The 27,591-nt window shown below is 41.9% G+C and overlaps 1 protein-coding gene across 2 annotated transcripts in view; it reads left to right on the forward strand.

The window, feature by feature from the left end:
• Positions 1–27,591, forward strand: part of Adamts18 (ADAM metallopeptidase with thrombospondin type 1 motif 18) — a 130,777-nt gene that overhangs the window by 84,338 nt on the left and 18,848 nt on the right. For both annotated transcript variants that reach the window (XM_040736509.1, XM_040736515.1), the window contains 4 exons: positions 760–932; positions 6,695–6,825; positions 7,982–8,105; positions 8,615–8,859. In XM_040736509.1, coding sequence (XP_040592443.1) covers positions 760–932; positions 6,695–6,825; positions 7,982–8,105; positions 8,615–8,859 — 673 coding nt within the window. The remainder of the gene's footprint in view (positions 1–759; positions 933–6,694; positions 6,826–7,981; positions 8,106–8,614; positions 8,860–27,591) is intronic.

The raw sequence follows: 27,591 nt of genomic DNA on the forward strand, positions 1-27,591 counted from the left end.
CAGAATACTTTCGTCTTGAGGAAAAGTTATAGAACATAACAATTACATCAGAGATGGGAAATGAGTTTCATTTTGTGTGCCACAAATTAGGCATAGCAGCAGCTGCCTCTGTATGATAACCAAGGTCGTGGGGGATCTTGGCAGATTCCATGTTGGGCGAAGTTGACCGAGGCAGAGGGCCAAACATGCCAGGCAGACAGAGCTTAAGTGAGAAGCTTTATTAGAAAGAAGGTGGTGGAGGAAAGAGAAGAGAAATAACGAAACACAGAGAGGACAGAAGAGAAGAAAAGGAGACAGGAAAAGTCCTGTCTGCCCCAGGGGAAACGCAGGAAAGGGAGTGGGAAAGAGCGTAAGAGGGTGGGGGTCTTTCTTTTAAAGCGGTCCTTTGCACCTGAAGTGCAGACTAGTAGTCATGGAACCCTGGGCTGACCAGGGTACTGCCTGAATGCATTCTGCCAGGTGACATGGGCAGGCCAGCATAATGCCTTACAGCCTGAAAGTATTATGAATATGATATTTTAATTTTGAGGCCATACTGTTACTGTAAAAACAAAAAAAGCTCTGTGGTTGATTAATTATGTCTGCATGGGAGCAAGAAGGGAGTAGGCAAATTGCAGGGCATATATTTCCAATTATGTAATAAACTATATACAACTGCCCATAGTACAAGGATGCTACCCTCAACTGTCTCTTCTTGCATTATTGTATTGACTGAGAGTAGGGTATTTGAATATTGAAATTCCTGAATTCTGTTTTCAGGCCTCAGTATGGTGGCAAGTTCTGTCCAGGATCTGGCCGTATCTACAAACTGTGCAACATTAACCCTTGTAATGAAAACAGCATGGACTTCCGTGCTCAGCAGTGTGCAGAGTATAACAACAAGCCCTTCCGGGGATGGTTGTACCGGTGGAGACCCTATACCAAAGTCGAAGGTAACTCAAGTGACCATGACACTCCAGTGTCTCTCTGTAGGTAGTATGAAAATCCACAGTGAAAAGAGATCTTTGCCTGTGTTAAAGAGTTTCCTTGTTTATTTTCTATTCTCCAGACCTGCACTAGTTCAGTGTTTCATCAAATTTCATGGGTGTTGTTTATTTTTGCAGTCTTTTTTTTCCTCTTCCCAGAAGATACCTCTTGTCTGTGAGTGAATGGACCTGTGTGTTTGGAATAGACTTATGTTTCTAAATGTACCATTGACAGCTTGGTGACTTTTATTTCCCAGGGATGTTAATTGAAATTGGTATAAGTTGTCCAGACTGAGAGCTTGTGAAACTATATATGTCCCACAGAGACAGCACATTTAGAAAGGGACACGTCGGATGATTGCAAGGACAGAAAGATTTTTTTTGTAAAAAGGATATATGTCTTTGCACACACAGAGAACAAAAAAATTATACTGGGTTCTTCATGTTTATTATAACAAAGTTGAGCTTGTATTTAACTTTTTAAGCCATAACTATAAAGAGAGGCTATATTTAAAGACTAGTTTGGGAGATTTGTTGTCGCCTTTTTTAAAAAGTGATACATGGTGCTCTGATACCCAGACTAACCTAGAATTCTCAATCCTCCTATTTTAGCCTCCAGAGTTCTAGCTTTAATAGCTGTAATTTTTGAAATGAGTGAATGAATGCCAGTTCTCTAAAGAGACTCATGATCCCCATGTAAGTGACAAGTTCTCTATCACTATAGGCCTTCAACTAGGGGTTGAGTTATGAACAGGGAAGGACACTAAACAGCAGGCTCCAGCAGACAACAGATGGGATAGGCCAAATTGCTCTATTTTTATCATCCAAAACCACACTTTCTCTTGCATGCACACTACCGCAACCCCTTGTTCCTCATCTATAGTTCTTTCTCTGAGACTGTGTCCTTCTCTTTGCTGTCTTTCTGTCCCCTGGCTTCTTGGGAGCTCCTCAGCCCTCGCATAGGATCCCTTTCATTATCTGTAGCACTAGAGCACTCTGTTCGGTTGTTACCCACTACCTTGGTTCAGTGTTGAAATGCAATGCTTGCCATTTCCAGTCTGTATCTGGGAAAACGCTGTGGGCTTCAGTATAGCTTCACTTTTGCACGATAGACTTTGGTAACAAGGGAGTGTGCAGTTTTAGTCACTCTGTGACAATCTGCTGCCTCAGGATCTCCTTTTTCCACAGAGTGAGACAGCACAGTTAAGGCTTTTGTCCACACTTCCTTCTGCAGATGAAACTTAGAGCCAGAGGAAACTAGCATTATTCAAAAGTCTTGTACCTTTACATCATTTAAGACCAGGAAAAGTCCAGGTGGGACGGCACACACATGGGATTTCAGCTGAGGCAGATAAGATATCCTAGTTTGCTTTTCATTGCTGTGATAACCACCTGTGTTAAAGGAAGCTTTTCCTTTTGCTAGCCGCTTTGGTTTATCCCCCGCCAGCCGCCTGGGCTCTGCTGCATTGTAGCCCCCAAATAACCACACAAGACGCTGTATTAATTATGAAGCTGTTGGCCTTGCTTGTTTCTTACTGGCTACCTCTGACTTAAGTAATTACCCCATAATTGTTAATCTAAGTATTTCTCTTACCAGAGAATGGTTCCGGGCTTCCTACCCCCATGGCATTACATCTTGACTCTCTGTGTTTCTCCTTCCCAGAGTTCTCCTGGACTCCTAGCCCCACCTATCTAGATTCCTATAGGCTCAACAGTACTTTATTGACAAATAACAGGCAAATAACAGGACTTCCCCAACATCTCCTCTTTTCTATTTAAACAAAAAGAAAGGTCTTAACTTTAACATAGTCAAATTGTATATAACAGAACAGTTATCAAGTAAGAATACAGTTACAATATTTTGTCTATCAACATTCAGCAAGATTTAAAGAAAATATCATCTATCTCATTCTTGTGAGTCCAAAGTCCTATATGTAGCTTATCTTTTATCATAACTAAGGAAAACTATAACTATCTGTCTTCAACTCCATCAAAGACCACAGAAGGATAATATATAAACACTAGGATTGACAGAGACATCTTACTGCCTGAACAGTCACCCGAAGTTCCTCTGTAACGTTGGGGCATCCATCTTCAGCCCATAGGCCACAATGTGTCTGGAACACTTCTCAGCAAAGCAGGAAATTTCAAACTGTCCATCTGCATTGGCAGTCTGTCAGTCATTTTTCTTTGTCCTGCAGAAAGTCTCGTAGACTCTTCCATGAAGCAGGAACCCTGTAAGACTGAGTTCAGCATTCACTTTCCTGTGGGTCCTGCATGTCCAGTTTATACAGCAACAGTCAAACAGTCTAGGCAAGAGCAGTTTCTTGCCCAAATGGCTAATCTTGCCATGTTGAAAGCAAACTCCATAACAAGTTTCTTCGATGCCCATCTTCCTCTCAGACGTAATTGGTGCTGCCAGGAGCAGATATTTCTCATTGTCAAGAAAAACCCTAAACCATTTTAAATGCCATTTTCTGAAGGTCTTTGAGAGGTTTGAAGACTGTTTATCTGTCTGAAATACATTTCTATCTATCTAGAAAACCTAACTTACCTAACTATAAGTTCTGACTATTATAAGTAACTATCTATAATCTGTATTTAATTATGCATTACATTTTAAAAGATCAGTATAAGCACAATACTTAATCAAGAGGAGAAATATACATATCACAAAATTGACCTTGAATTTGTATCAATAAATGAAAAACAATACCCATACCATAATTCCCCTTTTTACCATTAACAAGAGATCGGCTGTGATCATTAGCCAATTATAAACAATCCCATTTAAATGAAAACAAAGATTTATAAACAAGATGGGAATCAGGACGTCGCTCATTCCAAACTGCTTCATGCTGGAAGGGGGCGCTGTTCTTACCATGGGGATCATGACAAAACTCAGAAACCTGTATCAGTCCGTATTTTCGGGGCCTGTAAAACTGTATCATCTTAGTTGTTTTAATTGTTGGAACATCTGATCCACTGCTTCTGGGGGGGTCTTGGTTCGTCAAACCACAGAAGTCTGGAAGGAATCCTCAGCTTTTCATTTTCTGTAGAAACATAAGCAAAATCTCCTTTTCCAAGTAACATATCCTTATACTTAAATTTTGAAGTCAACGCATTTTCAAAAGATAGAAGTTGGATTAATTCAGCAGCATTTATAATCAAGTGTACTTTAGCAGCTGTTCCTTCCTTAGCAATCAAAAAACTGAAAAACACAATAGCATACAGTATCCAGACTCTGTGTATTTTCCATCTTTACATGGCTTTTTTATTTATCTATTATTACTTTATTTATTTTACTTTTATTTATTTTTCTTTGAGACAGGGTTTCTCTTTGGAAATCCGCCTGCCTCTGCCTCTGGAGTAAATCCTACCGGCGTGTGCCACTACAATGCTGGCTTTTGTATTTATTTACCACTTTGCCGTTTCGTTTTCTCTCTCAATCTCACGTATATTTTTAAACAGACCGTAAACCTTTAGAGGCTTTCCTTTATCCAAGTCTGACTTTACAGTAAATCTTTATGTTTTTCTGGCCACGTGTCTTATCTGTTAAAACCGCGGCGCCGTTTTTTTTTTTTTTTTTTGTCAAGATGGCGGGCGTAAGCGTGATTCCAGCTTACCGCCTCAGTCCATGCTGACATCCAGCAAAAGCTGCCACTTCCAGCTGTACATACACACCTTTCAATCGTTAGCAGAGTCTCTTAAAACAACCTTGCTGGCTGTTTTTTTTTTTTTCTTTCATTTTATGCCGAGTCAGGAAAACTCCAGTAAGCGAGCCGTGTGAATCTCGGCTTGTCAATAGCAAAACAGCACACCTGAGAAAAATGCTGCTACCAAAAATCTGTGCTTCTCTCCGTTCTTCTGTTTCTAAAATTCCTTTAAAGCTTTTGTTATTTTGCGTGGAAATTCATGATCCTACTCCTGATCACCATTTTGTATACTTCCAGCTCCCAATCCATCCTCTAGAGCAGTCAGGGCAGGAACTCAAGTAGAAACCATGGAGGGAGGAACACTTTGTACTGACTCTCTCTAGTTCATGCTTAGTTAGGTTTCTTGTATTGCCTGCTGAATGGTGCTATCCACAGTAGGTCAGGCCCTCCCATAGTAATCACTAATCAAGACAGTCTCTGGAAGACATGACTAGGAGCCAATATGATCTGAGCAATTCTTCAATTGAGGTTTCCTCCTCCTAGGTGACTCTAAGTTGTATCAATTTCATGCTAAAAAGTAGCAACACAAAGGGCACAGGTTGGAGGCCAGCTTGGGCTATATATGGGAACTGTGTCAAAACAAAGCAAAAGCAAAAGAGCAGGGGAAGCCTCTGTCATAAATGGACATCTTCTCCCCCTTAGAGGTGAATTTCCCTTTTATCCTTTTTATTCTGTCTTTAAAGGACAAAGTCAGGCCTGAAATTCTGTTCTGGAAAAAAAGAACTTTTTTAAATCCTGTGACTAGTAAAGAAGAGAAAAGGCATGCATACACACACACACACACAAGCACACGCCATCCAACTCCTTAATCTCACTTATAAAAATTAGACAATATCAAATAAAGTTGTTATTTGAAAAATAAAGACATTATAGTTGAGAGAAAAACATTTTATCCACCCACACATCTATATATGTTGACCACAGTAATATGTTTTTCTCTCATGGTTCAGTTTTAGTTTTGCCTTCTATTGAAGAGTTTTGTGAAACAGGACTGTTTGTGAACTGTTTACACATCTGTGTGAAACTGTTGTTAGGGCTATCACTCAGTGTCGCCTACAGAAGGTCCCATGTGAAAAACGTCATCTGCAGTTGCTGGCCAAGGACAGCTGTCTCTATCAAAGAAATTGGCTTGCTTACTTCTTCCAGATAACAAAGGCTCTATCACTACATTTTTTTTCCTTTTTCCGATGATACTATAAATTTCTCAGGGGATTAACGACCTACACAAAGTACTTTATAGCCTTTAGAATTATCTTATTTGCCCTTTCTATTCATATTTTAATTTGATGTGTTTTTATAAACATGGTTGACTGTATGCTTTTGTTTTCAAAGTGTATCGATCTTTACCCTTTTATAAACTATATAAATATCTACAGGGATCCAGTCCCAAACAAAAATCATAAGACTATAATCCGATCTGTTTGTAATAATTAAAGTTTCATTAGAACACAAAGATACCATTTCATGTATACCTGCTGTTATTCATTAACTTCAGGGACCACAAAGTCTGTAATGCTTCCAGTCTGGGGAGGCAGGCTGCTCAAGTCAACAGTCTTGTACATGATAATGATTCCTAAAGATTAGGAATATAAAATTCTTAGGTATCAATCCAGGCATAGTGTCACACACCTTTCATCTCAATACCAGGGAGGCAGAGGTAGGTTGATGTCTGTGAGTTCAAAGTCAGCCAGATCTACATAGACTGTTCTAGGCCAGCCAGGGCTGCACAGTGACAGACTCTCTCAAACAAAACCAAACATAGCTCACAGTTCTTTGGTACCAATATTGAATTGATTTTTTATAGGCTGCCAAATGGAATTTCTCTTTTGAAAGATGCATATACGTGGTCTTCTGTGCACACACACAGGTACACTCACAAGCAAAATTATATAGAATGTTGTCTTATGCTCACAATAGTTTTCCAAGTTGATTTAATCGCTCTGTCTGGTGGCCATGTTGTTTTGCACGCAAGCTAGACTTAACCAAGACTTTCTTTTGTCTCTCTGCCTCTAGAGGAAGATCGATGTAAACTATACTGCAAAGCTGAGAACTTTGAGTTTTTCTTCGCCATGTCCGGCAAGGTGAAAGATGGGACACCCTGTTCTTCACACAGAAACGATGTCTGCATCGATGGAATTTGTGAAGTAAGATGACATTTCTGCCCTGTGGTGTGCAGTCAGGCTTGGTCTCCTTGTGTCCTGTGAGGACGGTTGAGAGAGTCCCTGTAATATTCATTGGGAAGATGAACAAAATGTCCAGCTGAGATGCCCATCTCTGAGGTCCTCTTTTGAATGGCCCCTTCATTTGCTGTCTCAGCCTCTCCCCTGCATAGAGAATGGTGTGAGGTCACAGCCACTTTGCAAAAACACAGATGGAAATGACGTTGATGGCTCAGCACCTACTTTCTAAGCACGTTCACCACATATTAGAACCTCAGAAGTGCAATGGGAATGGAAATGTCCTCTCTGTTCAGTTTTCCTCTTTCCAGACTCACTTTCCCTTGCATTTAAACTTCATTATGAACACTTCAACCTTTTCCCAGGGTGTGTGTGTGTCTTTATGTGTGCTTACCCTGTGCATATGTATTTGTTTGTACATGTGTGCCTGTGCTTGTTTGTATGCATATGGGTAGTTTCTTTGTGTGGGTGTATATGTTTGTGTATATGCGTGCACATATATGGGTACATGCCTGTGTATGTTTATGTGTGTATATGTGTATGTGTACATGTGTGTGCATATGTATATGTGCATGGAGGTAATCTGAATGTATACTGCTTAGCATTTTTATGTTTTATTCATAGAGCTGGCCTATCTGGTAATAGACCATGAGTCTTTATTCTAGTTTCGCAGGGGTGGAGTCTAAGACTTAGATCAATTGTGCAATTTGATCAACTATGCATTTGCTTGAAGAGGAAGGGTCACTTTTCTTAGGGGGACAAGCTGGCCGCCAGTAAATTGCCAGTTTCCCACCCCTGTGTGCATATAATCAGCACTCATTAGTATCAGTGGGTTGAAGCAATAATAATATACAAAGGAAAGAAGACATAGTAGTAAAATGTACGGGGGACTTGCAGGAAGTGGCGGGTGATAGGAATATATATGATCAAAATATGCTGTATACATGAATAAAAGATTTCAAAGAATAAATGAAGTATCATTTACAAAGAATAGCAGAGGAAACTTTGAACCCCGGTCTGATTAAGGCTTGGTTTTTCCCTTACCAGAGCTGCCAGCCTCCTGTTAGTCATCACCTCTGATTTTGCTCATTTTTGACTTCTTCCCTGTTTCTGTTCACCGCAGCCAGTGGGATGTGATCATGAACTTGGCTCTAAAGCGGTTTCAGATGCATGTGGTGTTTGCAAAGGTGATAATTCGACTTGCAAGTTCTATAAAGGCCTGTACCTGAGTCAGCACAAAGCAAACGGTAAGAGCTGCTGCTGTTCCCTCATCGCTGCTGGCAGTGCCCCCTGCTCCTGCCTGTGCTAATGGGAGGGGACTGTGCTAATGTAATCCCAGCTCACTTGACACCAGGCATGGCTTTTGTCACATGGCAAGGTTCTTAGGGTGAGTAGTTTCATCTATGCATTGCCCCCAAGAAGTATGTTGAGTGCACCACAAACGTCTCAGTAGAGAAAGGTACTTGCCACCGAGTTCCATCATCAGAACCCGAGGACAAATGGGAGATCTGACTCTCAAAAGTTGTCCTTTGACTTCTTCTGCATCTGTGACACATGGGTACATACAAACATGTGCACATACACATGCTTCCATGCATATGTGCACATGCGTACGCACATACACACACACACACAATTGCAGAACAAGAAAATGAAATTGTTGATCTTTTTATTTCATAAGATAGGGATGAATAGTCTCAAAGGTTCCCGCTGCAGTCTACAGTGTTAAACTCTCAGATGCTCTCTTTCCATTCAGAATATTATCCTGTGGTCACCATCCCAGCTGGGGCCCGAAGCATCGAGGTCCAGGAGCTGCAACTCTCTTCCAGTTATCTTGCTGTTCGTAGCCTCAGTCAAAAGTATTACCTCACAGGGGGCTGGAATATCGACTGGCCTGGGGACTTCACCTTCGCAGGGACTACGTTTGAATACCAGCGTTCCTTTAATAGCCCTGAACGCCTGTATGCAACAGGACCCACCAATGAGACGCTGGTCATTGAAGTAAGCTTGATTCTAATGCTGGTGCCTCCTGTGGCATTGACAGCAATGGCTACAACTTGAGCAAACTCAGAGGACTCCCTTCCAGCTTGTTTCCTAACAGGAGACCATTCTGAGTGCAAGGAGGGAAGGACAGTTAGCAACTCTATTTTGAGGAGCTGGAGACAGAAATCTGATGTGCCTCCAAAAGGTTTTCATGTTTAAATAGCAGTCTTCTACCACTGCACTAGCCTGGGAGTGCCCAGAAATATGAAGGTAATACTAAATGATTCTATGCCATGTCTGCAATTCTGAGAGTCCATTGTAGCTATTCCCAGCATCTGTCAGCTGGCCCAGGAGGAGGCTTTTTGTAGAGAAAATGCTGACTTGTATATCAGCAGGAGTTTAGTCATAATTTTGTGTGTTGTAGCTTCCCCAGAGATTAAAAAGAAAAACATATGAATGGGCAATAGAAGCAATAAACACAGCCAGAATTTCCCTAAATAAGTGTGCAAGATTGTTATCATGTGCACATTTCCCTGAGTCCTCTGGGTCTGCTCTCTTCCTCTTTGAAAAATGGGTTGGCTTTGGAAGGACTGTGTGTAAGTGACAATGTTTACTGTAAGAAGCACTCACATGACCAAGCATTCTTGTTAGTCATTGTGTGCTCCAGTTTTTTTACCTATACAATTAGAGGAGAAAGTTTACTTTCATTCAGATTTCCGTCACTGTCACAAAATACCTGAAGTGATCAACTTATACACACACACACACACACACACACACACACACATACACACAAATGTTTATTTTGATGCAGAGATTGGAAATTTCCAGGCTGTGTTCTGTTGGCCCTGTTGCTCTTGTTGTGTCCAAGGCAGCATCAGGAGTATTTCATGGAAGAAGATGGAAGCCAGGAAGTGAAAGAGAAAGAAGGGTGGGGTCAGAAAATGCTACCAAGGATTCCTTTTCCCCAGTGACTTAAAATTTTCTGAGTATGGGCCGCCACTTAGAGTTTTTACACACACACACACCACCACCACCACCACCCATCAGTGTCACTGGCTAGGGACCAAGTCTCTAACACATGGTGCCTTCCCTCTTTGACTTGACATAAAGACAGTTATGAAAAGCCTGTCTTTTCGAGCATGAAAAACAGTTAATAAATTCCATACCCCACAAAGCCAGGGTAAAGCAGAGGCAAACTAAAGTCCACATCTTCTCCATCCAGGAGCATGAACTCTTTGCCACGGTCCAGTTCCGCTGCTCGTTTCTTCTCAAAGAAAGGAAGCAGATTATTTAATGGAACTTCCTCTGGCGCTAATGTTTAGGCTGCTGTGGACTCAGTCTTCCTGTGGTTAGGCACTGTGCTAATCAGTTCTGTGCATGAGTTTCTCTCGGCTTTTGTGGGAGAAGATATGTGTGTGGTGGTGATTCATGTTAATGTGGGTGTCTGCACATGACACATGTGAGAACATTCATGAGGCAGCCACAGGTCAACCTTGGGTGTCATTCCTCAGGGGTCATCCATCTTGTTTTTGAGACAGGGTCTCACTGGCCTGGAATTTGTGAGTTAGCTTAGGCTGCATAGGCTCCACTGATCCACCTGTCTGCATCTCCGGCTCAGGATCACAAGTGTGCAGCACGACTCTCAGCTTTGTTTATGTGGGCTCTGGCGATTGAACTCATGTCTCCATGCTTTCCTGAGACACACTTTACCAACTGAGCTATCCCTACAGCCCTTCATGCTTAGGTTTCTTGAATATCCACAGCAACTCATGAAGTAGGAGGGGTTTTGAGGCCCCTTTTACAGATGAGAACACTGAACCTCTCAGAACTTGTGTAACATAGAAGAGGCAGGACTGAGACTGGAACTTGGGTCTTTCTAATTCTGCTGCACTTGACATTACCGCATGCCAAAGATGCTTGAAAGACCCAGTCACTCTTGTGATAAAGTTTTCTCAAGGCAAAACTGCCCCAGTTGATCTAGAAGGTTTGGAAGCTCTGGGGAGGTAGGAAGCTTTACGAGCAGGTATCTGACTGCTCAGAGATAGTTGCTACACAGAATATTTTTAAGATATTTTGTTATGAGACTCGAACTCAGGGCCTTTCATATGTATGCCAGGCGTGCACTTTACCTCTGTGCCACAGCTAGTATCCCCTGTCCACACTTGGATACACAAGATCATTGGAATACACCCAATAGGCATAAACCAGTGGCAACTTGAAGGTCACTATGAAAGCTGAATATTAAGACCAGTACCAGGACATTGACTGGTGATTTTTTTTTTGCCTATGACTCCTTATTTCATTCTCTCTGCCTGGTGAGTGTTTAAGTTATTTGCATTTCCTGTGTCTTGCATGCTTAGGAAGCATCTCTACATTTGCCGCTGCTACGGGCTTCAGAATCCTGCATCCCCCTACCCTCTTGGGGCACTTGGGTCAAATTTGTGACTGAAAAAACTATTTCCAGAAGCAGATTCTTCCTCTGTATAAACTGATGCTGCCTGTTCGTTTTCCCCATGCCTGGCTCAGCTGGACAAGATCGTACTATAGCAGTGTGGGTGGTGATGTGTGCCGCTGCTGACGGCTCCGTGGTGAAAGCAGTGAGCACTGATTCCCCTTGCCCTGAGCAGGAGTTTGGATGCCATGTGTGATGAGTTATTCTGAGTTTACATGACATCTTGATGTTTCCCTGATGGATTCGTAGATTTCCCAGAACTGTAGAAGGCTTAAAAGTGAAAATACCCACTGTATTAAACAGCTGTTAAGTTCCTCTGTATTTTATACCCTGAATATCTACTTGGTTCCTCAGATGACTGTAGACTAGATACAGATATTATATAGATGAGGATAAAAGAGAGAGAGAAAGGGAAAAGGAAGGGAAAAAAGAAAGAAATGAAGGAAGGAAGATATGAAAGAAGAAAGAAGAAACAGAATATGGGGGAAGGAAGGAAGGCATGAAGAAAGGAAGGAAAGAAAAGAAAAGAGGGAAGAAAAGAGCCAGCAGCTCTCCTTGGTGTTATAAAACATAGCATACTGGAGAGTATAGGGCAGTGTTGTACTAACGTATCAGTGAACACAGACTTTGGCAAGCTCCCTGAAGGAAAATAAATCTAAAGGAAGCAAACAGAGGCTGTCTCTGGATTTAGGGGTTAGTAGAGAAGAGACATCTAATGTGATAACTGAAGCATGGGAAGGACCAGCCAAGTGAAGTGTACAGGAACTTCAAGACAGGAAGTTGTCAAGAATGAACTTGATGCTTCAGACTGGGAAGTTAAGTCCCATCTAGCCAGAGTGGCGTTAGAGAATGAATGTCCTGAGCTTTGGGTGGGGCAGTAGAGAAGCAGAGCACAGGTGACATTATAACCCATGGTGACGAGCATGGGATTCCTGCTGAGTCAGTGACCAGATCTTACTGAGGCAGATGTGCTAAAAACTCACTCCAGGCTTTATTGAACCGCAGTTGACACCACCGATGGATTGGCACAGAAGTTGGCACCTAGATGGTGACTCAAAGTTGTCACGGGATTTTGTATGTAAATCCTCTTTTGTTACTACTCTGGAACCCTGTCATGTACTTTTCCTCTGTACCTGCCTGGACAGGACAGTGAAAATTTCCTTAGTGACAATAGGGATGGCATTCTAGTTTTTCTTTCTCTGACTGCTCCAAGTTGGTGTGTTGTTGCTTTTTAAGATGTTTAAAAATCTGTGCAGGAATCCCACATTCAAAATCTCTCTATGTTCATTTTGGAGTAGAATATGCTTCCCAAATATCCCCTTAGTCTTTGCAGTCAGCCAGAGAACACTGCTGTCCATGTGTCAGTCACACAGTTTCAAGACCATGCAATCTGTTGGGTTTCAGAATCGCAGCATTCCTTAAAGTTATCAAAGTCTATTAGTCTGTTCTGGGATTCTTTTGAACCATGGTGGTGCAGAATAAAGATGCAGCCTCTATATGCCCTAGTCTCACTTTCGTTACTGTGATAAAAAAAAACACCCTGAAAAGAGCGACTTAAAGGAGAAAGGTTCATTTGGCTTAGAATTTCATGTCATAGTTCATCATTAAGAAGGGATCATGGCAGGAACAGAAGCAGTCACTCATCACATTCAAAAGCAGAGAGAGAATAAAATAAAGAACAAAATTAAAAATACTCATCTTATTTTCTCTACTCTGTATAGTTCAGGGCCCAAACCTAAAGAATGATAACTGCCCACATTGGGTAGGATTGTCTCACATCAATGAGCCCAATTAAGAAAATCTTTCATCTGGGATGTGGTAGCACACACCTTTAATCCCAGCACTCAGGAAGCAGAGGCAGGTGGATCTCTGATTTCAAGGCTAGTATGGTCAACTGAGTGAGTTCAGGACAGCCAGGGCTACACAGAGAAACCCTGTCTCAGAAAAAAAAGAAAAGAAGAGAAGAGAAAAATCTGTCATAAGCATATCCATGGGAAAACCTGATGTAGATGGTCCCTTGTTGAGACTCTCTTCCCAAGTAATTCTAGATTGTGTAAAATGACAATTAATGCTAACCCTCACCCCATATGGAATCTGCTATGTGACACCTTAAACATTTACTAATGGAACTCAGAAGATAGTTGACCAAAGCTAATCATCTACAACTTGAGATTTGAAGGTTGAAAGTGCAGGCTTGACTTGCTAATAGAACCAGGGGGATTTTCTTGCTTGCTGTGTCCTTTACATTTGTAAAGTGGGCAAAGCATACTTGCTGCTTGGCTCTTGTAAGAATTATTTGACATAAGCTCAGTGTCCACATCATCACCTTTTGCCTTTGTATATATGACACACATTTTTAAGAAACTAACCCTACACCTCACATCACTGTAGTGATATATTTTTTATGGTTTATTAAAACTTGCTTGAGGATTCAGAAATCAAAGTCAGCCACAAGCTATAGAAGCCAGGCAGAAGCTAGGAGGTGGTGGTATACACCTTTAATCCTAGGACTCAGGTTTGAGAGATAGACAGATCTCTGTGAGTCCAAGGTCACCCAGATCTGTACAAGAATGAATCAGTCTAAAAGAGATTATAACTCACACCTTTAATCCCAACATTAAGGAAGTATATAAAACAGAAGCAAGGTCTCAGAAAGGCATCCCTTTCTCCAGACACACCGATGAGAGGCAACAGTTTGAGACTTGGTGAATAGCTCCTGCGAGGATCAGCCCTTTCAGACTGAGCTATAAGTGAGATCTAGTGGCTGACTGCTTTGTTTTTCTGATATTCAACTTGAAGTTTGAACCCCAATCTCAGTCTGAGTCATCTATTTTTGTGTGTTACAGACCACAGTGAGCAAACTGGCGGTCAGAGGCCAGATCCATCTCCCAGATCACATAGCAATAAAAACCTAATGGAACAATGCCTTAATATTGTGTGACCTATTGTAAACCATGGATTTTAAAATCTGCTTTCAGAAACTCTGCCCCTGGTGGATACTTGAGTTCGCAAGATTAGCCATAGAACTTGATCATGAGCTGGCTTCCTGACATCTACAGCAGGGGTTCTTAAACTTTTTGCACTTTTGATCCTATTTTACCTGAGAATTTTTTTGGGGGGGTTACAAGACAAGGTTTCTCTGTATTGTTTTGGAGGCTGTTGGTCCAGCCCGGCCTCCAACTCACAGAGATTCGCCTGCCTCTGCCTCTCGAGTGCTGGGATTAAAGGCGTGTGCCACCACCTCCCGGCTTATCTGAGAAAATTTTAAGCAACCCTAGGTATCAAAGGTATGTAAAGTTAGGTATGCCAGTCACACATTTATAGATAACAAATAATAATTTTATTTTCAAAAATTTTTGCTATATAAATAATTTTACCAGTTATTAAAGCTAAAAATAAATTTGCATGCTGTCATAGTTAGGTTTTATCAGCTTGACTTGGCATATCTCAGCTGAAGAATTGCCTCCACTGGATCGCTCTGTGGGCATATCTATAGGGCGTTTTCTTCATGAAGCATTGACATGGAAGGGCACAGCCTACGGTGGACAGTACCATTCCTAGGGAGGAGGTCCTGTCCTGGATTGTGTGAGAAAGGTAGCTGAGCAAGCCAGAGGAACAAGCCAGCAGCCAATGCTCCTCCACGATTTCTGCTTCAGTTCCTGCCTCCAGGTCTCTGCCTTGGCTTCCCTTGATGATAAATTATAACCTGCAAAATGAAAATAAACCCTTTCTTCTCCAAGCTGTTTTGGTCATAGTATTTATCACATCAATAGAAAGAAAACAAAGACACATACTCATGAAGTGGATATCCTTACTTCTTTTTCATTCTTTTCAAAAGATTATCCCACTATTAAGTCCTCAGCTCTTCTAACCCCTCCACTGGTCCATTCAATCCTCCTGTCCCTCGAGGTGCTGCTCAGAGAGTTTCACTCCCATCCTCCCCTTAACTGCTTCCAGATTAACCCTGCTTCCTCCCTCTAAATTAAGATTCTCTTTTGAAAAATAATCCATTGAGTTGGGCTTTTGCTGCACATATATCATAATTTCATTTATTTTTATTTTTGAGATTATACTTTAATTTCAACATTCTCCCTTCCCTTCCCTCCCTCCAAGTTCTCCCATATATACCACCATGCTCTCCTTCAAGTGCCTGACCTTTCTTTTCACTAATTGTTACTGGATGTATTTATGTTCCTAAATATAACCTTGTCGGCATATAATGTTACCTGTATATATATTTTCAGGGATGACTGTTTGGCACTAGATAACCAATTGGTATCTTCTTCCCTGGGGAAGACCTCCTATCCTATTCCTACCTTTCAGCTGTTTGTATAGTTTTTGTGTAGGATTGAGGCCTCCTGGGCTTTTTTTCTATTGGTTTTGGCATGTCTGTTGATGTCATACTTGATCAGCAAGCTTTGATGCACAGTTGCTAGGTATCACCGCAGCCTGAGCTGTGTCTCTTTATTATGCTTTGTCCAATCTCACCACAGCTCATTCAGCAGCAGGATTTAACCCTGACAAAAACTACTTCCATTTGACTTCTTCCATGGGTAAAAAGGGCTTTTGAAATTCATTCTTATGATATGAATGTTTTATCTGCATGCATGTCTGTGCACCATGCCCACAACTGGTGCCTGAAGAGGCCAGAAGAGGGCATCAGATCTCCTGAAACTGGAGCTATGGATGGCTGTGAACCACCATGTGGTTGCTGAGAATCCAACCCAGGCCCTCTGCAACAGCAGTCACCTCTCCAGTCCTTTAAAAGTAATTTTCAAGAAGTAAAGATGGAATTCTCTAAAACCCATCTGTGTGTTCCTTACACAGATGGCTCCTTAAGCAGTAAAAGCCATCCTATCAGGAGAATGTTGAATAGAGTAGATCTAAATCATCATATAAATATATGCTATATGTTCAATTGACTATGTGCCATGTGCTTTAACGTAATTTTTAGTGGTGTGTGTGTGTGTGTGTGTGTGTGTGTGTGTGTGTGTGTGTGTGTGTGTGTGTGTGTAGATCAGGGAACAACTTCCAGGAGTCAGTTCTCTCCTTCCACTTTGTGGGCTCTGGGGATTGAACTCAGGTCATTAGGCTTAGTAGCAAGTGCCTTTGCCCACTGAGCCACCTCATCTGCCCCTTGAAAATCATTCTTACTACATGTAAAGAGAATACAAACTATAGTAACATTTGTAGTCAAATAACTTTATAGAGTCACCATCATGAAGTAAAATTGCATTTTCTTGACTATTTGTTTCCCAGATCTTACCTTATGAACCTAGTCTACTACTAGATTCAGTGAAGCTTAAATTAATAGGCTAAAAATATAGCCTGACAGACAAACAACCTCAATGGAAACTTTAGTGATAAAGTAGCCTTACCTTGATTTTTAAAGTACCTACAGATTTGTTTAAATTTATGCATATATATGAAGCTTAAAAATAAATCTGATATCTGATATTATATTTGTTTTATCTTTTAAATAGATCTTGTTTATTTGAGTTTTATTGTTCTCAGAAGGCATCATTAAATTTCTGGTTAGTTCTTGTCTGTTTTTAAAGATTTATTCAGTTACACATTTTATATATCTGAATGTTCTGACTGCATGTATGCCTGCATGCCAGTAGAGGGTATCAGATCTCATTAGCAAGAATTATAAGCCACCATGTGCGTCCTGGGAATTGAACTCAGAACCTCTGGAAGATAACCCCTGAGACATTTCACCAGCCCCAAAATTCTGGTTAGTTCTAATCACATTTAATTCCCTCCCAAATTGACAGCCCAAGGTTATTTTTTTAACTTCAAGTTATAATACATCAGGCTGAGGAGATGGCTTGTTAGGTCAAGTGTTTCTTGTAAGGACCTAATTTCAGTTCACTTGAACTGTCAAGAAGTTGAATGCCATAATGAGTGTCTGTAATTTGAGGACTCCTACAGTCAGACTGGAGGCAGAGACAGGAGAATCCCTGGGAGTTCATTGACCAGCCGCCTTGGTGTGTGCAGGGACAAACAGGAGACTGTCTCAGTGAGGCAGAAGGCACGGACCAACACCAGTGGTTGTCCTCTGACCTCCGCATGTGCACCATGACTCAAGCATAACTATACACGCACAAACATGCACCACACACGAGAGAGAGAGATTATAATAAGTTATAAACTATATATTCCCCAAATGAGACTTTATCTTAATGTCCAAGTGATCCATGGCATTGTTCTTTAAAGGAAGTTAAATAAAGTTCACTTTCCTTTCCATACAATGATGATGAGTTAAACCAAAATGAATACTTTGGGAGCCAAAAATATGTTCACTCCAATATAAAAATGTTGAATATGTTTTACAGTCCTATGGGATGTTGAAATCAGAATGTGGGAACACACCAAAAAAGAACAATGCTGTTCCATCCATAGAAAGAAATCTATGAGCAGAACTACTCTCCTAGTTGATTAAAGCCATTACATGTTTTGAGTTCTGTTACAATATAAACTCCAGCAGAAAGCTGTGTTTGCTGGACACCCAAGGGCAGCACTGTGAGGATGAGACCTCTCTCTTTTCTCTCTCACTTGCAATGCTGCATCCTCAACCACCTTGGTATGCATCAGTTCCCATGACTGTCAACATGGATTGTTCCTCTCTCTTCTCTCTTGATGTCTGATTTTAAAAACATTAAACATATGGTAGTACCCATTCACTACTCAGATCTGTCTTAAGTACTGAAGATGTACCACTTATTTATTGCCCAACCTTTTTGATCTCAAGTATTTTAAATATTTTTATTTATCCTTTGATACTTGCTCACACATGTATGATGTATCTTGATTGTATCCCCCATCCCAAATGTTCCCTCCTCCTCCTCCTGGACCCCACACCAAAAATAGGCCCCTTCCCCCCTACCTTGATGTCCTTTTTATTTTCATTATAACCCATTATGAATTTAAGTCTTTCAAAAGTAATTATTTATCCTTTGAAAATGTCATACATTTCTATAATACAGTTTCATCAGATCTACCCATACATCCCTCCAATGCCCCATCCAGTCTTCATCGCAACTGCATGTCTTGCTTTTTCTGTTGTTGTTAATCTACTTCAATTAGTGATGCTCATGTGTACATGGTTAGGAGGCCATCCTCTAGGATACAGGCAACCTGCTAGTGGGCATATATCCAAAGCTGACTCTCTCTCTCTCTATTTCTCTCTCTCTCTCTCTATTTCTCTATCTCTCTCTATTTCTCTATCTCTCTCTCTCCCTCTCTCAGCAACATCACCTGTGAAAAAAATATATAAGGAATAGATCTTTGGTACCTCAATCCTTTACCCTTGGAAAGCTTCCTGAGCAAGACAGAAAACAGCTGTAGAGGTACTTGGTAATCAGACTTAATAATTCCTGTATGATGTTAATTATATAGCTCAGATTTCCTAGGATCCAGTTTGTCCGGGAAGTGCTTTCATTGCCTGAAACCCTCCTTTATCACCTAGTGACTTACTTCTCTTTGTAGCTGTCCACCAATGACATGGTATCTAGAACTTTCTAGAATATGAAGAGAAAATTTTAAAGTATGAAACAAGTGATATTCCATGTTAAAACTTGTCTTCTGTTTTTGATATTATAGTTTTGTTACAACATTTATCACTTCTCTTTCCTCCCTCCAAATCGTCTGATACACCCTTCTTCCCTCTCCTCAAAATCCCCCAGTATGTATTATTACCATGATATTTGATAATCTCTAAGAACCAGCCTTAGAACCATACAGAGTAAAATAATTACAGTGAATAACATGTAAATTCATGCACTTCTTTGTTTTTCAGTATGTTTATTTATGTGTGTATGTGAGTATGTGCACATGTTTGTGGATGCCTGAGGAGGCCAGAACAGATTATCAGATCCTCTGGAGCTGAAGTTACAGGCAGTTAAGAGTGACTAACATGGGTGCTGGACATGGAAAGCCAGTATATTTTGTAGCTCTGGCTGGCCTGGGATTTACATGATAGAATAGTTTGGCCTCAACTTACAGAAACCCACCAACTTCTGCCTCCAGAGTTCTGAGGTTAAGGGCAAACACCACCAAGCCCAGATGTTCAGCAGACACTCCTAAATGTGTCGCTCTAGTCCCCTTCACACACTTGACTCCTAAAATGCCCTTGAGGACTCATATGCTTGTGTTCCCCACTGTGAATGTGAGTGATATAAGATGTTGTTGACCTGAGAGGTCACAGAAGGCTCACTGCGGTAAGGGCAATGATTTTGCTTCCCCTGCATGGTGGGTTCACCAGATCTTTCCACATATCTCTGTGTGTGTTTTAATAGAATGAGGAGTAATACAATCCTGGGAGTAATTGACTGCTGTCAGTTAACCCTGAGAAAGAAGCACATGGCCTGACACCAAATAAAAGTACCTCCTGCTTCTGGTTATTTTTATATGTCAGAATTTTATAGGATGTCTTCATAGGCAACTCAGAGTTTAAACTAAATAGGAAACAGACTTTGTATCACAAAGTCTCGAGCCAGTCCCGTTTTGAAATGCAGTCTCTCTGCATCCTTGGCACTATCTGGATTCAGCATTTACAACAGGTGGGTGTCACTCCTTCTCAGGTCTCCTCAATGGCCAAGGGACATTGCTGAGACTATGCTGATTTGACAGGACCGTCTCAAGCCTTCAGTAATATTAGGTATTATGTAAATCTACCCATCACATTCTTGCTTCAATCTTCAGACTCAGACACATACAAACAACTTACATTTCTGCATCGCTCAGAGCAAAGGCCAGTCCTGCACACACAAGTCCTAGCCCCCAAAGAAATCAATACAGACTTGGCAGGGGTCTGCTTTCTGGGATTACAGCACATACAGTTTTTATGAAACCAGACAGTTTCCATCTATTTCAACTCATTCTCTACAGTGTAAGTCTGGCAGAAAGATTGAAAAAATCTCTCATTAAACTTATGAACTTGTCAGTTATCTGGAAGGCTTAAAGAAAGCTTTAGTTTCAATAGTGTTGAGGGTATTGTGTGTGGTTGATGGTGTTATATGATTAGGTTTGCCTGGGGTAATTCTGTATCCCCAAATACTTTAGTGTGTGTGGCTGGGGATGTAAGAATTATATACTAAAGGGATAGAAGTAAAAAAATAATTGATAATCAGGGTCAAAATGTATACACAGCTTCTTTGAAAAACATGGTTTTATCTAAAGTAGACATATGTATACTGTTTTGTCCTTTGAGAATGTACATATGAATATGGCGTATTCGGATCACACCCACAACCTCATTACCCTCTCTTATCTCCTCCCATACCCACTGAACCTCTTCTTCCCAATAAGTTCCCTTCATCCTACTTCTCTCTCTCTCTCTCTCTCTCTCTCTCTCTCTCTCTCTCTCTCTCTCTCTCTCTCTCCCTCCCTCCCTCCCTCCCTCCCTCCCTCCCTCCCTCCCTCTCTCTCTCTCTCTCTCTCTCTCTCTCTCTCTCTCTCTCTCTCTCTCTCTCTCTCTCTGTGTGTGTGTGTGTCCCACTGAGTTAAGCTATAGTTATTTTCATGAACATGCATACGGGTCATTTGCTGGAACAATGACTACATCACCTCCCAGGGCAACCACTAAAAGCCAAAGGCTCCTCAGGGACGTATAGCCCTCCCATGTCTGTGGTGGAATGCTGATGGGCCCTATCTTGTGCAGGTCTCCTGTAAGTAACCATGGTTGCTGTGAGATCATGAGCAGGAGTCATATCATGCCCTGAAGACAGTGTTTCACAGCTCTCTTCCCTGCGCTCCAGCCCTTACGGTTTTTTCTGCCTTCTTTACTGTGGTATTTCCTGAGCATCGAAGGAGTTGACATAGATGTCCCACTTAGGGCTGGTCACTCGACAGACACTCTCAGCACTGTGACCAGGTGTGCCTCTTTGCATTAACTGCTCCTGCAGGGCTTTGGGGGTATGGATGAAAACTTATTTTTTCTCCATTTTGAGATTTGGATATAGATTATTAAAGGTCAGTGACTTGGGTCTTTAAGTCCCATGGGGAAGACTTGCTTAAAGGACAGTATTAGGAAGCCTTGACAGTAAGGATTAAAGCACTGATTCTGTCCTTTGCTGATTAACTGTTGGTGGTGCTGGGGATCCTTGCCAGGGCTTACTGCTTCTGCTTTAGACCACCTGCTGCTGCTGAGCTGCATCCCTAGCCTGTGGTGCCTCTGGCTAAGGATTCTGTTCTTGCTCCTTCATGGCCCTCATTCTTTCTTCTTTATCCCTCCCGCTGTGTCTCTCTCACACACAAGCACAGGCACACAGCAGAGAAAGAGCCATCATCTAGCAAGCTGACCTGCAGGGAGGGGGATTCCTCAGGCTTGTTTCCTGATGGAGTGATGCCATGCTACCCAAGCTGCTAGTCTTTAATGAAATCTGATCACCCAGATCCTCGCAGCATTCCTGTTTTAGAAAAACTGAAAATATAAAAGGCTTTCCTTTAGGTTCAAGGGTTCCCCTCCCCCTCAGCAGTGTTAGTATTTGATAGAATGTCAAAGGAACCCTGAAACTGAGCATTCAGCAGCTCTGGGAGTCAACCACAGTGAGAAACAGGCTGACCTCAAGCTAGTTTCAAGGCTGGCAACAATTTGTATACAACATTACCATGAGATGAACATGGTGGTACACACCTTTAATCACAGCATTTGAGAGATGGAAATAAAGCTGATTTCTGTGAGTTTGAGGTCAGCCTGGTTGGCATAGTGAGTTTCAGGCAAGCAAGGGCTACACAGTGAGACCCTGTCTGACAGAGAGGTGAAGGTATAGGGAGAGAGGGAGAGAGACTATAGATGAGGATGAATACTATAGTAAATAACTCCCCCGTGCACTCTTTGGCAAAGGGAGATGCTGTAGGGTAAGGGACCAGGTGGTCAGGCACCTTGATTAGAGGGATGACTATGTATAAACACTTTCAATAAACAATGTTCTTTTCATCTAGCTTCTGCCTTTGGGATGATTCTGGCTAAATCCTGCATGTAATAGCTGTAATGTTATGGATAAAAGTGTTCCTTAAGATGAGTCAATATAGGGGAAAGGAGACTCATCAGGCAGCACACATTAAGTGATGACACAGAACACAAGAGATAAGAGAGAAATGGAGAATAAATTCAGAATAGCAGACAGAGAGCTCAGGTGAGAGACAGCCGTTCCCAAGGGCCATCAGGCTAATTCTTGGCACACACTTCTGTGGTGGATCAGCAACACCATTTCTTCGATAAACTCAGATGAACGTGCACAGGTGAACTTGGCATGTCAGACCACGCCGTTGAAGCTGCTCTACAGATGGCTACCCACATTGCATAACTGTGGCTTGTCCGGTCCCCCTTCTCCACACATGAGAAAGTGAAGAAAACTAGATGCATTTTAACATACCGTAGGGTTCCAGAAACCACATAAACTTACAAAAAAAATTGTGCCATGGAACTCTTTCCTTCTCCAAGACCTATAACATATGATGCTGTTTGTATTTTATCAAGAAGGATGCCTCTGTAAGTCTCTTGCTGTTTCAGTTGTCCAGACAGCACTGAAGACATTTAAACAGACACAAAGGAAAGTGAAGCAGCAGATTGAGTAACATGCTCAAAGCACACAGCTGTCAGCGTCAGCTCAGCACCATAGTGTGGGTTGTGGGACTTGGGGTGGGGTTATTCTATGAAAATTTCATATATATATATATATACATATATATATATATTAGTCTTTTCCAACCTTCTGCTCCCCCCCCCTTCAACTCTCTTCAAGTCCCCCATGCTCTCTCTCCTGATTTCAGGTCTTCTTTATATATATTTTACAACTCTCCAAATCCAATTAGTGCTGCCCATTTTTGAATGGCTGTGAGGTTATTATAGGCAATCTATGAGTGGCCACCTCCAGAAGAACAGTGACTCCCTCCCCCAACAGTCATCAACTACTAGTAGTTCCCTAAGTAGGGGTGGGGACTCCTTTCTGCTGGAATTTTTTTAACTGGCAGGGCTTGTTCAGGTTAGCAAAGCTATAATGAGTCCATTTGTTCAAGAATCAAAAGACCCATCAATGTTAAAATTGCTGAGAACAGTGTGTGCATGTGTGCATTTCACTGAGGATTAGACCAGCGGTCTCGTGCATGCCAGACAAGTGTGTTCTACCACTGAGCTTATCTCCAGCTTTTTTTTTTGTAACACTTTTAGTCTTTGTGAGTTTTTAAATTTGGCAACAGAGTCTCAATAAGTTGCCCTGGCTGACCTGGAGCTTCCAGTCCGTCTGTCTCAGCCACCAGAGTATCTGGAAGTATAGGCCTTTATATTGGACTCTTAGACATCGTATCAGACCGCGAGAGAGAATGTCCTGGGAGATGATGTTGAGTGTTACAACTAGACAATACCATATATTCCATCCTTTTCCAGCTATGGTACCTGATATTAGAAATTCATCTGCAAGCCGATGGTCCATACATCTTTGTATATTATTGATAGCCACGTTAAAGGAAAGAGCACATCTGCAAACCTTTGCCTGGCATTGTTCCCATTATGTTTAAAGCAATCAAGTTCACTGGGAGGCTGTGGAGACAGCACCATTGATAAAATGCTTGCTGCACAATTGTGATGACCCAAGTTTGGTCCTCAGAACATACAACACTAGGGGGGTGGAGATGGGGACTCTGGGGCTCAGAGGCAGCCATTTTGTCCTATTGACTTGACAAGCCCCAGAGCAATGAAAGGGCCCTCCCTGTCTTGCAGAGCCAAGTGTGTAAGGATTCCGGCATTATACTGGCCTTCCCCTGTTACCTGGCAGAATGCACTCAGGCAGTACCCTGGTCAGCCCAGGCTTCTATGGTTGCATGGTCTGCACACAGGTGCAAAGGACCCCTACCCACTTACACTCTCTTTCCTGCTGTTCCCTGGGGCAGACAGAACTTTTCCTGTCTCCTTCTCTTCTGTCCTCTCTCTCTCTCTCTGTCCCTGTGTCTCTTTACCTCTTTTCTCTTTCCTCCCCGCCCCTTCCCTCTCCTTTCTAGTAAACCTTCTCACTAAGCTCTGTCTGCCGGCCACGTTTGTCCCCTGCCTTTGTCACCCTCACCTGCCGTGGAACCCGCCAAGGTTCCTCACCAGCTTTATCATGACGAGGTGGATAGCACCTGAGGAACAAACGGCACCCAAGGTTGAACTCTGACCTCCACAGACACTTTCACAAGCACCTACACTTAGGGACCGCACACATTCAAATACACAGTGCAAGACAAGAAACATGTTTCCTCGCATATAGTAAATGCCAGTCTTTAAAACCCGTCTGTAACTTGATTAGGAAAATTTACACATTTTTTTAAAAAATAAGCTTTCAATAACGAAACCAATATAAACCTTGTACGAGAAATTTGTGAATTCTCAAAAAGCAGAATTAAAAAAAAATCCCATTATCCCAAGATTACATTGGGTACCACTGTCAAGAGTTACTCCCCCTACTTTAGAGGACAGATGGTAGGTTCCAGCCTTGTCCTTAGCTTTCCAGTTTAAGAAGCTGTGAATTTTATAACCCTGTACCCTGTGGTCTAAGATACTGAGTGCCGTGTCTAAAGGCAGGTGGTTCATGTGTTAAAGGTAGACATTAAACAGTCTGTTAAGGACCTGGAAGTATTTAAGGGGGTTGCTTGCCAGCTGTAAATTAGAGACCCAATCCCAGTTGGCTGAAAAGTTCTCTGGATTGAGTCCAGTTAAGTAGACTGAATCACTGGCAGCCTTTCCAAATTTGCACATTTAACAGCGTGGCTCTTCAGCCTGCAGGGCAGCGCCCTGCGGTTCAGGAGGGGCGTGGCTGAGACACAGTGCCATCGAGGCAAGGGTGTGATGCCTGTGGGATTGGGAGGGTGTCCATGTCACCCACTCCAACCCATGCTGAGAAAATCAATCTACTGCTGTGGAGAGTCGGGGAGCAGGGTTCTAAATAGCTGTTAATGACAGACAGACATTATTCAGGCTATCTATTGTCTGAGGCTCAGAAAGGATATGGGTTTGTGTACTTCTCTTCAAGGTTCCTGGACTTACCAGCAGTTAAGAGGATTATAATGGTCACATTGAGGTACTTGGGTGTCATCAACAAGTGGTCTCCCTCCATGAAGATAGAATTTGTTGTTAATTGAAGGATCATTATGGACTTTAAAGTTTTAAAATTGTTTTTCTAAATTGATTAAGTTTGGGTCAAGCTGGTTTCATATCCATGGGACCTAAAAGGTAGCAGAAAGGCTTGTGCTCCAAGGTGTCCTAAATTTGACCTAATGGCATGTTGAATTCTTAATTATTTAAATCAAGGGAACTTGGATTTTCCTGTGAGCACAGATTCTGAATGTAGAATTGATTTCCTCACAAAACTCAGGTTTTTGAAAATAGGAAAAACCCACAGAGACTACTCTAGGTAAAGTAGAGGCCATATTCAGAGAACTGTTTGAAGCACAGGGGATTCCTTCCATGTTCTATCCTCAGCTACTCTTCTCCACACAGGATAAACAGGGCAGAGAGTGCCTTCCTGTTGAGAAGCAACAACACAGCCTTACAGTCACTATGTGCTTGTCTTTTTATGTCCTGTGCCCTGCTACCTATAGAAGTCAGTCCTTCCTTCAAAAGGCTTTTAAGGGCTTATGTTAAAGTCTTCCGCCAGCCCTCTATGGGTTTAAGTATTTGCTTCTGACATACATGACTTCTCGTATAACTGCATGTGAATTTATAGCTACATAGACAGCAAGGTTTAGCCTTGAGTCTTTAGAATTGGGTTGTTTTTAATTCATTTAATGCCTTTGTAAAACACATTCACATGTTCCACAAGTAAATATGAAGAATGTGTCTTATGTGTTAGTGTCTGTAAAACTAATAGAACATACACAGAGAGTCACTGTGGGGGTTTGTGATTTACTGATTTAAAAGTTCATGTTTCCTGTGAAATTTTTCAATGCATTGTAACACACCGTGCCTTTTTTCTTTTTTGCTTGTCTGGATAATGTGGGGTATATTTATTCCCTACAGCTTTTAGATATTCTATTCAGTGTTCTTTTTCTTAGCTCAAATAATTTACTTTTCTAAATATTTTTCATATGTCCTATTCATTGATGAGGAAAGGGGGGGTGGGGAATGTCTCATTTGTCTCTTCATGAGGATTAGAAAGCTTCAAGGAACTTTTAGGTTCCCCTTTGTTTGCTTTGACACTTGGCTCAGGTCTTCCCCAAGATACTTGGTTAATTAAGTCTGAACATAGTGGTAGCCCTCCCCCTGGAATCCCAGCATTCAAAAGGCAGAGGCATGAAGATCACAAATTCAGGTCAGAGTGTGCTCCATAGTGTTCCAGTTCTCAAAAGCAAAACAGCTCTAGCACAAGAGACAGAAACAGGAGGGTCAGGAGTTCAGTCCAGCCTCAGTTGCCTAGTGAGCCCAATGCCAGGGTAGGCTACTTGAAAGTGTACTTCAATAACTAAATAAGTAAATAAACTGAACATGAAACATGGTATGGCCCAGAATTTTGCTAATGCTAAATAATAACAACTAAGCTGGTTTAGGAGGTCATATGATTTTAGATAGGCAAGCAATTGATGTGGTCATGTGCTTTTGGATACTCTTCCAACTACCTTTAAGTTTCACATACATGTGTGATTTTCCTCTTCAGAGTTTAAAAGCCCTTGGCTTTTAATTTATTGGGTGACTGTGGCAGAATCACTTTTAAATGTGGATCTTCCTCACCCTCTGCTGGAGAAGATCACTTCTCCCTGTCTGTGGAGGTCAGAAGTGATACTGTGCTGCTAAGTTCAGGATAGTGTCAGTGGCATGAGAGGGAGTGGGACAGAAGGCACGTGGACTGTAAAGAGTAGGCCACATCCTGGTCTGCTGCATGCGAGTAGTGAAAATAAGAGTCTGTGGGGGCTCCAGGATCCTGTGTTGGCATTACACTTAGAAGGAAGGGCCGCCATCTCATGGGGAGAAGGCTGAGGGAAAAGTAGCCTTTCTGAATACAGGAAGATAAAGCTAATGTTGGACTTGAATGCACCTCCCAAATGTTCAGATTCAGAGGTTGAGTGAAAGTGGAATGGACAAATGTGGAGGTTAGGGTTTGGGATTTCACAGAGAATGGCAACCACTGTTGACATGGGACTGACTTAAGCTTGAGTTACTAATGACCTGGGCTGTATACAAAGACAGTGAGCAGCGAGTCATTGCAATGTTCCTTCATGGTTCATGCTTCAGTTCCCTCTTGAGCCCCTGCCCTGGCTCCTGTCAGTGATGGACGTCTGGAAGTGTAAGCCAAACAAACCCTTTCCTACCCAAACTGCTC

This window comes from Mesocricetus auratus, unplaced genomic scaffold (assembly GCF_017639785.1).
Source record: "Mesocricetus auratus isolate SY011 unplaced genomic scaffold, BCM_Maur_2.0 Super-Scaffold_6723, whole genome shotgun sequence".
NCBI lineage: Eukaryota > Metazoa > Chordata > Mammalia > Rodentia > Cricetidae > Mesocricetus > Mesocricetus auratus.